The sequence below is a fragment of the Capricornis sumatraensis genome, chromosome 15, assembly GCF_032405125.1.
Source record: "Capricornis sumatraensis isolate serow.1 chromosome 15, serow.2, whole genome shotgun sequence".
Classification (NCBI taxonomy): Eukaryota; Metazoa; Chordata; class Mammalia; order Artiodactyla; family Bovidae; genus Capricornis; species Capricornis sumatraensis.
The window spans coordinates 20,537,023-20,548,902 of NC_091083.1; the positions used below are offsets into that span (position 1 = coordinate 20,537,023).

General features: G+C 47.1%; 1 protein-coding gene across 1 annotated transcript in view; it reads right to left on the minus strand.

Moving 5' to 3' along the window:
- Positions 1-11,198, minus strand: part of CCDC3 (coiled-coil domain containing 3) — an 87,841-nt gene extending 76,643 nt beyond the window's left edge. The window contains exons 1-2 of the mRNA XM_068987462.1: positions 10,825-11,198; positions 6,822-6,996 (exon numbers count right to left, since the gene is read on the minus strand). Of these exons, the coding sequence (XP_068843563.1) occupies positions 6,822-6,996; positions 10,825-11,198 (549 nt within the window). The remainder of the gene's footprint in view (positions 1-6,821; positions 6,997-10,824) is intronic.
- Between the last annotated feature and the right edge of the window lie 682 nt (positions 11,199-11,880).

Genomic DNA, 11,880 nt, shown 5'->3' on the forward strand with positions numbered 1-11,880 from the left:
ACTCTTGCCTGGAAAACCCCATGGACGGAGAAGCCTGGTAGGCTACAGTCCATGGGGTTGCAAAGAGTTGGACACGACTGAGCAACTTCACTTTCACTTTCATACAAAGATTAAAGTCTCATCTTTAATTTTAAAAAATGCTTTAGCCATTAAAAACAAACTATAGACATATACCACAGACAAATCTCGTGTATTCTGCTATATAAAAGAAGACAAATTTAAAAACAAAAAGCAACGTAATGATTCTATTCACATGACATTCTGGAAAATGCAAAACTAGTTGGAGAACCCTTTAGAAGTCCCCAGGATTTAGGTTGGGGAAGGGTCTGACCACACAGTGGCAGCACAGGGCAGGGTTTCACCAGTGATGGAAGTTTTCTATATTGTGGCTGTAGTTGCAATTGTTCAACCATGTGTATCTGTCAAAACATAACTGTATATGAAAAAGTGAATTTTACTGTGTGGAATTAAATATTAATTTAGAGAACAGAAATAGAGAAAGAAAGAGGGGCCCCTGCTTTCTAAGGCCTTGGAGCTCTTGGAATGAAAGAATTCATTCAACAAATGCATGAGACACCACAAAAATACACCACATGTACAACAAGGAACAGAATAGATACTCCTGCGCTCAAGCAGTCTAGTCTATTTGGGAAGACAGCATCTGATGAGTAGGAAAACAGGGACCAAGAGGCTGTGACCAGGATGGCTGCCATTAAAAAAAAAATAAAAACCCTCCCTCAACAATTTTGTCCTTCACCTGCAGCCTCAATGGTGTTCAACCCATACCTGAACACCCCGAAGGAGCTGCCCTCTCTCCTCCACGCCACAACCTAGAGTCTGCTCTCTCCCTCTACTGAACTGTTCTCTCTGCCAGTGGAATAAGGTGCTTACTTTTAGCCCTCCTCTTACCTGACTTCTCAAGAGCTCTTGGTTGTCAATCACTCACCCTTCTGCACACATTCTATGCTGTTCACGCTCCTGGTTTTTTCTCGGGCGACTCTGCCTTTCCGCCAGTGTTAGCATTTCACAAGGCTCAGATCTACCTGAGGGCTTCGACTCTCACTCCAAGTCCTCTCCCTTGGAAATCTCATCTGAATCCAGTTTCAGCTGACACCTGGTTATCACTTAGTCCCAAAGGCACATCCTCCACTCAGAGCTCTTCTCAAACCTCCAAACACAGATCCACCCACCTACTCAAGCTCTCACGTGGACAGCTCAAGGGCACCTCAACTCAACAAGTCCAACACTGGACTCAGGAATTCCCCTCCAAACCTGTCCTATTCCATTTATCCTGGCATGTCTCAGTTCCTGGTATGCAGTCAGCCAGGAACACAGGAGTCATCTCTGTCCCTCCCACATAGTTTACCAGCCAAACCCAAACCGCCGTGACATCTACTGATTTTCTCTCTCTCAAGTTTGCCTACATCGCTCCATCCCCTCTACCTTCACCCGAGCCCAACATCTAAGCTGGCTGGTTTCAACCACTGCCTCTTCTTACCATATCATCTGGATCCCCTCCAATATATTTCCCACTTCCGCCACTTTGGTTTTTTTTAAAATATGGATTTGCTCCCATCACCTGCTGCTTTTAAAACATCAGAGGTGTCCCATTACTGTTAGAACAAAGCCCAGTCCTCACCAGAAACTATCAATCCCCACATGGTCTGGCCCCACTTGGAGCTCTTGCCACATCCTTCTCACTCACTCCCTTTCCTCCAGCTACTGGGGATTTCTTTAATTATCTCAGAGGCACCATAGATCCTGCTACTACATGGCCTTTGCACAAATTCTTCACCTCTCTGGATTTCTCTCATTATCCCAATACTCCAACATTAACTAGGGTATCTCCTCTTCCATCAGATTTCAGCTCCAGTATAATTCAGCAGAAAAAGCTTTCTTTATCCCTAAGTCTCAGTCAGACTTCCTGATTATTTCCTTTCTTTCCCTTGAAGCATTCATTTCCATTTTAAATTCTAAAGTCATTAATGTGGTCTTTTGATTGTATTCACCACCAGCGCTAGGACTATAAACTTCGTGAGATCAGGGACTTTGTATTTTTCTCAACATTGAAACTCTGGAATCTAACACAGCAGCTGCCTCGTGGCAGTCACTTAACAGTCACTTGCTAAAGACTGGACTCAACAATTTCACAAAATGAGGTGTGTACTGATATAATGTCATACATGTCCACACTCCATGTAATATCCATGGACTGGAAACAGTGTAACTACCTGTCCACAGGGGACTTGATTAAATACACAGCAAGACATTAATACAATGGAATACGACACAGCTGTTTACACCAACTTACACGTCTAGATATAGCAACTTACATGTCTACTTACACGTACCCACTTGTGAACAAAGCAGGACACAACCACGTGTGCATACTGCAGTGCCACTGGTACCAAAAGTTAGTCACACAGTCGTGTCCGACTCTTTGTGACCCCATGGACTGAAGCCCGACAGGCTCCTCTGTCCATGGGATTCTCCAGGCAGGAATATAGGCGTGGGCTGCCATGCCCTTAAGGAAGACAGTGAATCTTGACTGAATTGTTTGTTGGGGGAGAATGCTCATTGGAAGCTTACAAGAAACTATTTACAGTGGTTATTCATTCGGAGGGTAGGTGGGAACTGGGTGGATGGGTGTCAGAGGTGGGAGAAAAGAACTCTGACTACCATTTTATACTTTCAGATTTGGGAATCCACATGAGCATGGTTTATAACTCAGTACATGAATTTTTAAGTGCTCTGTGACCAGAACCCAGTAAAGTCTATTGAATGAATTACAACACACGTGAGAGCATCCCCATCATCTGTTCCCCTCTCCACCACCTACCCTGTCACCACTGCCCCCACCGCCACTGCCCTGGGAAGACACAGGAAGCTTTTTAAAAGCTGCATCTTTAAGTTTTAAAGCCACACTTTACAACTATCCATTTATAGTCAAAAATCCCTCCATCACTCTTTACAACTGACCAAGTGCTTTCAAACCTATGATCTAATTGGGTCCTTAGGACAACCTGAGACAGTTTACATGTTTTGAAAGTGAAAGTCGCTCAGTGGTGTCCGACTCTTTGCGACCCCATGGACTATACAGTTCATGAAATTCTCCAGGCCGGGATACTGGAGAGGATAGCCTTTCCCATCTCCAGGGGATTTGCCAACCCAAGGATCGAACCCAGGTCTCCTGCACTGCAGGGGGATTCTTTACTAGTTGAGCCACAAGGGAAGCCCAAGAATACTGGAGTGGGGAGCCTATCCCTTCTCCAGCAGATCTTCCTGACCCAGGAATCAAACCGGGGTCTCCTGCATTGCAGGTAGATTTTTTTTTACCAACTGAGCTATCAGGGAAGGAGAAAACTGAAGTTGTGGGAAATTAAGGGTTGTGCCTGAGGTCACGCCTCTGAAAATGGCACAGCCAATCCTGATTGCTTGATGAGGATGGTACCTCCCTCACCATCCTTCCCAACTCTAAAAAGGGAAAAAAGAAAGATAACAGGAGGTCTTCTACAGATTTTATGTCAGTCCCATGACACTCTAGGTCAGATTGATCTATGTGTGGGTCAGTCTGGGTTGCAGTCCCGGGGGACAAGACTTGCTGAGAGAGGAAAACAGCCAACTTTTGTTTTGATTGTTACACTCACCCAGCAGGGAAGAAAAAAGGAAAGGAAAATGTTCTTGGCTGGCGTGGAGAGAACCCTGCCAGAAAATGGGATGGATGTTCTAACTTGCCAAAGACATCCCCGGAGGCCCCATTAACACCATGATACTGAACCAGAGAGATGCTGAACACTTAGAAGTGCTGCTGATTCCCTGGCAACTTTTGAAAGCAAGCTTGTTTCCACTGACTGAAGCAAGGGTTGGGGGGAGGGGGGGATGTCTAAGGATGGAACGAGAGAATGGGAGGATTTGGCTGCTGAGGATGGAGTTGCAGGCTGTCCTGGATATGTATCACAAAAGTTTCCCTACATCCGATTTTCCTCTGGTTCCATTTCTTAACCTCCGGACTGACCCTAGAGTCCCAGATTCATGTGACGCTGCAAGAGAATGAGAAGGAGGAGATGCACCCTTCACGACCATGATCTAAACCCACTGTTCGAGCTGACTGGGGACTTAGAGAAGAGCAGCAGCAACGGTGGAAATGATGAGAATTCATCAGTGTGCCCCCGGAATTCATCGTTATCTAAGACACGGCGTGGAATACCGGGAAACTGTGCAATGTGCACCGTCTAGGGCCATTCATAATGGTCTCAGAACAAATGAAGGGTTCACATGTTCCCATCAGCAAGAGTCTAACTGGAATCAAAAGGTGACCCAAACAAGCTCCTCTGACCCTGTCTAAGATGGAAGACCCATCACCTTAGGAAAAACAGACTGTGTCATAACATGATTTATTTACCCTGCATAGGAGAGAAAGCAGGATACTCACCTTCACACAGAAAAAGCAGAGGACTTCCCTGGTGGCACAGTGGATAGGAATCCATCTGCCAAAGCAGGGACATTGGTTCGATCCCTGGTCCAGGAAGATTCCACAAGCTGCAGATCACCTAGGCCCGTGTGCCAAAACTAGTGAGCCCACAGCCCACAACTACTGAAGCCCATGTGTTCAGAGCCTGTGCTCTGTGACGAGGGAAGCTACTGCAGTAAGAAGCCTGTGCACGGCAGCAAAGAGGAGCCCTTGCTTGCCCTAACTAGAGAAAGCCCTCACGGCAACAAAGACCCAGCGCAACTGAACATAAGTTTTTGTTTTTTTTAAGGCAGATAATTTTTAGTTTTAGTTAGTTTTTTTTTTTTTTCAAGAAAGGAGCAAGTAACTGTCCATAACTCTTCATCTAATTCTGACACCTTCAATTCACAACGATTTTAATCACTGCAGAGAAAGTAAAAATTTCTCAAGGAATATCATAAAATATAAATGCTAGCACCTTAGCTTATTTTAAACCTAAATGCTCAAATGAACTAGCTAATTTAACTCAGCTCTGATGTGGTCCCTTTCAAAGTGGGCAGAAGAAGGAGCCAAGATGTGATACATACAAAGTCCATCAACACCTCAATTTGGCTCCGCAGCGGCTCAGCAACCTGGAACAATTAATTCTCTTTCCCCAAAAGCTTCTGACTCAGTCCAAACACACATACCCACCCTCTGTTATCTAAGAGACCAGGATGATGAAAGGGAAAAGGAATTCTCCCCAAGATCAACATCTGACTACCCAAAATAGGACTGCCTTCACGTTAAAACAATTCTCCACAGTCCCATTGTTCTATTTTTTTCAAATGATGGAAAATCTAATTGCAGTGAAATGTTAATAGCTTCATTGTGTGACCACAGGGCTAATCAGTTATATATCTAAAGAGTTTGGGGCTCAGCTGTGAGGTATTTTTGGATCAACATCTGATCCCTTGACATCAATATACTATTACCAAGGATTTAGTACATGATGCAAAAATCCCACAAAACGGAGAACCACAGGACCAGGACTAGAAAGACTTAATTTGAACATGCTACGGTCTGATCCAGGCTGAGGATACTCAGGCTTATACTTGGTGGGTCCAGTTCAATGTGGAGTGGGTGCTGGCACAGATTAAGAGTCGGGTAGGAAAAAAAAAAAAGAGAGAGAGTGAGGCAGGGAAAGAAAGAAAGAAAAGGGGGAGGGAAAGAAAGGTGCTTAGATCCATGTGGGGAGTGAAATATATGACAAGCACTCAGAAAATTTTGGCATATCTTGAAGAGGGGTCAGGGCATTGAGAACTGTCAGTAGGGCAGGCCTAAGGAAGGAACCCTGGATAAAGCATGGAGAGGAAGAATTAACACTTTGCCGCAGTCGGATGCACTCGCCTGCGATGAGAACAGTTTCTGTGCAAAGAACGTGAAGAAAGCCTCCAGGTGCCATGGAGCCCTGGGCAGGAGGTTTGGAAGAACAAGACCACTCCCCTAGGCCAACCCACCAGACAAGAGAAAGACAGCGCGCCCACCAAGGGCACCACAGATGGGGGAAAGAAGGAAACCACCTAATACATGCACATTGGTTCACTGACCCACATAACTGTCTCCTGCGGTCTGTCACGTGGCCCTATAAACATCTTGGTGGGAGGCTGGGAGCGATTGCCCACGGCCTCCCTGCTCCCCTGGCTCAGTTGCGACAATGCCACTGCTTGGAGAAAGCGACAGTCCTCGAAATATCCCCACAACTCAGGCATCTGCCTCAGACTGAAAGATGCCTTTTCTATCTTCATGCCCAGAGTGATCTGGATCCTTCTGTTCCATGGGAACTAGATCCTGCCACTAAGGGTTTGCATGCTGCAACTGAAGATCCTGCCTGCTGCAAGGAAGACCGAAGATCCCACATGCCACAACTAAGACCCAGCAGGGCCAAGTAAGAACATACATAAGTATTTGAAATCAACAGCAGAAGTAATCATAACAGCTCCGTGTATTGAGTGCTTACTCTCAAACACCTCACTAAAGGCTTTACCTACTGACATTCCCTACATAGTTAAATCATGCCGCATCCGCCCTAAGATACAGATGTTACTATTGCCTCCAATTTATAGAAGAGGAAACTGAGGCACAGCATGCCAACCTTCAGCCCATCTTGTCCCCTCACTTTGTGAGGAACCTCATGCCACACAGTACAGCCTGAGGACTCCAGAGTTTATGAGCAGTGCTTGTTAACTTCTGGGAGGGCTGTGAAGAGGGTGAAAAATACTTCTTGATCTGGACTTTGGAAGAGGACTCTTGACCCCCTTGCTCACAATATTCATATGAGTCATAGCTATCTTATTATTTTGCTATAGCACAGGGTACAGCCAATTCTTACCCTAGTGTCTTCTTGGACCTCCCAGTCACTGGAGAAAGTCGCCAGCTGCTGCCCTTGTGAACAGTTTGAAAACTGGAAAAGGCTAGAAAACATCCTTCTGTTCTCTTGAGTGTCTGGAAAGATGGCATCTTGGAAATTGACTCCATGAGGCAAGAGGTTATAGTTCTCATCCATCCTAATGGAAAAAAAGGAGGCAAGAGCTGTAGACTGGATACCCATGGGGTGTACCATTTTCAATCGAGAGTCAACAGAAGACTGTCACAGTGTTGCCAGTTATACAACATCTTTTTTTGTTTTTAAGTAGAGTTTAATTACAATGTTGTACTAATTTCCGCTGTAAAGTGACTCAGTTATACATATACATACGTTTTTAAACATCTTTTCCATTATGGTTTATCCCAGGAGATTGGATATGCTTCCCTGTGCTAAGGTAGGACCTTGTTGTTTATTCCAAATGTAACAGTTTGCATCTGCTAACCCCAAACACCCAGTCCATCCTTCTCCCTCCCTCCATTCCCCTTGGCAACCACACGTTTATTCTCTGTATCCATGAGTCTGTTTCTGTTTTGTAAACAGGTTCATTTGTGCCATATTTTAGATTCCACATATAAGTGATATAATATGGTATTCATTCTTTTCTTTGTGACTCACTCCGCTTAGTATAATTATCTCTAGTTCCATCCATGTTGCTGCATATGGCATTATTTCTTTCTTGTTATGGCTGAGTAATATTCATATATACATACCACATTTTCTTTAATCATTCAACTATCAAGGGACATTTAGGCTGTTTCCATATCTTGGCTGTTGGGCATAGTGCTGCTATGAACATGGGGGTGCATGTGTGTTCCTGAATTACGGTTTTGTCCGGGGATAGGCTCAGGAGGGGACTGCTGGATCATATGGTGGTCCCATGAATTTTCTGAGGATCCCCCATACTGTTTTCCATAGTGGCTACCCCAACTTACATTCCCACCAACAGTGCAGGAGGGCTCCCTTTTTTCCACACTCTCTCCAGCATTTGCTATTTGTTCTGTTTTTGATGTTAGCCATTCTGCCATAATAGGAGATGGTACCTGGCTGTAGCTTTGATTTGCATTTCTCTAAGAATTAGTGACGCTGAGTATGTTTTCATGTGTCTACCGGCCATCTGCATGTCTTCTTTGGAGAAATGTCTATTAAGGTTTTCTGCCCACTTTTTGATTGGCTTTTTTTTGTTGTTGAGTTGTATGGTCTGTATATTTGAAATTAAGCCCTGGTCTATTGCATCATTTGCAAATATTTTCTCCCATTCTTTGGGTTGTCTTTTTTTTTATGGTTTTCTATGCTGTGCAGAAGCTTGTAAGTTTGATCAGGTCCCCTTTGTTCATATTTGGTTTTATTTCTATTACCTTGGGAGACTGACCTAAGAAAACATAGGTCCAATTTATGTCAGAGAACATTTTGCCCATGCTCTCTTCTAGGAGTTTTATGGCGTCATGTGTTACGTTTAAGTCTTTAAACCATTGTGAGATATTTTTGTTCAGTGTGAGGGTATATCCTAACTTCACTGATTTACATGCAGCTTGCAATTACACATCTACATGGCTCGCATTGGAGGAGTCTCTCTCTACCTCACACTGCACGTGTCTATCCTTAAGTTTTTCAAAACATGTGAGTTGGGGGATGGCTGCGTGTGAATCTGAACATTTGTGCATCTCCCAAGCCGCCTTCCTTCTCCTAGTGGAGTGCTCCTTGTTTCCTGGGCAAAAGAAAGCCAAATTGCAATGACCCAAGATTCAAGTCCTACCACTGCTACTTATCTCCTGTTTGACACACAACGAATTTCTTAAATTCTCTAAGCTTAAATGCACAATCTATTAAACGAGGATGACAACAGCATCCTTATTTTTTTAATGGTGGTGTAAGGAGTGCACTTTTTTAAAAGTAAGTATTTGGCACAGAGTAAGCACAGTATAAAACTTAACATTTTTACAGAACCCTGCATAAAGTACCTGTTGGCAAGATAGAGAAGTCAAGAGAAGGAAAAGAAGAGATGGAAGCTGCACTCCAGCCCAAAGTAGGCATTTGGGGGTGCACCAGGGAGTGTCCGCTGCCACTTTCTCCTGTGACACCGACCGAATCTGTTCTCCTCTCTGAGGGGCCCAGAATAACAGAGGAATGATGTGCATGTGGTTGTTAACACACATCAAGGCAACACAGCCCTGTGAAATAGAAATCTTGTCAGACTACCTTTTGACTCTATCTCTGCCCTAACATTTTATAAATATGCCAGAGAAAGAGGAAAGAGCTGGTTCACCACCAGAGAGCCAGCGGACAAAACTGTATTTCATTATAAAATCGGAAAAGAAAATAATGTCTTCTTAAGTACTCTGGCTCTTTTTACTTTGGAAAATAAAGTTTCATTGTTGAATAGTTTTAGAGCTGGTTTCCCTAAATAAAGACATGTAAAAATCTAAGAAGGTACTATCTCACTCCTTGCCAGCTTTATTTAGAAACTGTACTTCTCCGGTATTTTTTTTTTTAATTCAACTTAATCTGGCTAAACCACCCAAGCGAACACAAAGCACGCCATGTATTCTAAACTTAGATATTCTGGCTTTAATATGGAAAACATGTGTTACTGCGAGCTTACGGACGCCCCTCTGTGGAACCTTCTGTCTTCTTTCTCAGTGATGTGAAATCTCAAGAGCTAAAAGTTAGTCTCCAGACCAAGGTCATGGCCATTCCAAATATCCTTAATGCTATGCCACATACTGGGAAGATGGGACTTATTGTCAATCACTATCCATTAGATTCCATTTTGGGGTTCCTCCCAGTTCCTGCTTCAGCCTCCTCCTCCAACAGGAGAGAACCAATGCATTAGGGTTCCACCTGCTGTTTGGTATGGCAAACTTCAGTTGAACGCATAACCTGCACCTTTATCTACATGCATTTCGTCGTGAGCACACGACAAACTTTCATGGAACTTCACAAGATTCCAGGAGTCTCCCAACAGACAGGGCCTGGTCTAATTCACCTCTCTGTTCTTCAAAGCCCTGTGAGCACCTTCCCAATCCCTTAACGGCCCCGCCCCCAGGCCCTTCCTCTATCAACTTGGGCTATCTGGAAGAGCCTGGCCCTGAGGTCTGCTGGCAGCTGATGTGAGCTAATCCGAGTGGAACACGAGGACAGCTGGGCTGCATTCCACGCGGCCCCATCTTGGCGGTCAGGCAGGTGTGCAGAGCTGAGCACCCACACGCTCCTCACCTGACCTGCACCAGGTGTTCTGCAGCAGCTACTAGGCTCTAATCTCATCCAGCCTCGCTTGGCACGTTATGAAGGTGAGGGTCTTGACAAGGTCAGTAACTTGCTCAAAGTGACAGGAAGAACGCAGCCAGAATTCCAACAACCGTCTGATTCCAATAGTCTTTGGATTGGTTTTGACCACTGTCCATCCCAAACGACTCCCACCACATCCACTTTAAAATATAGCTTTCCTCCTCTAAGGATTCCACCTCAATTAGGGTTCCACTTTCTTATTTCAAACTCCAGGAGATGCCATGGCCTGAACTCTTACCCACAGGCATCTCATTTGCACCACAGACCAACTTGCATGGAACTCAACCAGGCAGGGCTCCTGTCCCATTGCCCTTCATGCTCCTCAGAGCGCTGTGACCAGGGCCTTCCTCCCCCATCACGCCCCGCATAAACCTCTGCTATTGGGAACAGGCTGTTTGTTGCTGGAAACCACCTTGAGCTTTGGCCTGAAACACTCTTCCCTGGTCAAGCACGGGAGCCATCCCTGTTTTTCCAACAGTCTTAGGCAGAGGCACCCAGGATCTCTGTAGACTCAACATGAGGAGCACCAAAGAGCAGAAAACGGGAAGGAGACCAGGGCAGCACTTAACATCGCCCGGACCGGATTCTGGAGGAGTTCCTGAGCCTGCTGGGGATAAAGGCACCTCTGCTGGCCATGCCAAGTGGCCGAAGGGATGGTATGGGCGGGAGGTGGCAGGCTCACCTGAGGAAGAAGAAATAGGAGTAATCCTGGACCACGGTGTGGGAGTGACAGGAGAAGTAGCCCAGGCCGGTGAGGTTGAGCCTGGAGCCCGCGGGCACCTCGAGCATGCTGCCCCACGCCTGGTCGCACAGCATCTCGATCTCAGCGGAGTAGAAGAGCCCCGCGTCGCTGGCCTCATACTGCCAGGGCAGGTAGTTGTACAGGCCGTGCACCTCCTCGTGCAGCGCCAGCACCTTGGCGTACACGATGATCTCGGCCAGCTCGGCTCGGCAGCCCTCGCTCAGGGGTCTCCACTCGGAGGGCAGCTGGCAGCCGCGGGCGGCCCCCAGCCCGCCGGCCAGGCAGAGCGCGGCGAACAGCAGCGGGCGCAGCATGCCGGCGGCTGGGGCGGGCGGCGGGAGCCGCCGGGTGGGCGCCGCGCCCCAGGCGCGCTACCCGGGGCGCATGGCCGGGGGGGAGGCCCGCGGCGGCAGCGAGAGCGTCGCGGAGCCCGAAGTGCCGGGCCCCACCAGCGGGAGGGGCAGCCCGGGGCGCTCGGCTCCGCGCACCGCTGCGGGACTCAGCGTGCCGCTCCCTCCTCCGCCGGGATCCCCCTGCCGGGCCCCGCTTGGGAGGCTTTTAAAAGGCCACGGGGAGGGCCGGCCGCCGCCGCCTCCTGCCCCCCGTGGCTGGGGCGTGGGCGGCAGCGGGAGGGGCGGAGGCGGGAAGCCGTCCAGGGGCGCGCGGTGCTGGGGAGACAGCGCAGTCGGCGCTGGACCGGGAGCCCCCGAGCTCGGTGTTTGCGCCAGCTCGGAGGTCCGCGGCCGAAAAGTCAGTGTGGGGAGAGGCGGCCCAGTCCTCTTCCGGCGCCCTGCGCACCTACCAGGTGGAAGCTTTCAGGCACAAAGCGCGCTCCAGACATGGCCTTCTTAGAATGATTGCCGTCAATTGCCATGAGTACTCAGCGTACGTTTTTGTATTTTCTGAGTAGTTCATTTACACTCAAATGGCACAGAAATCTAACTTTACCGTCGCAGAGTTTACCTTGGAAATTCTGTGTGATCTAAAAAACTTTCC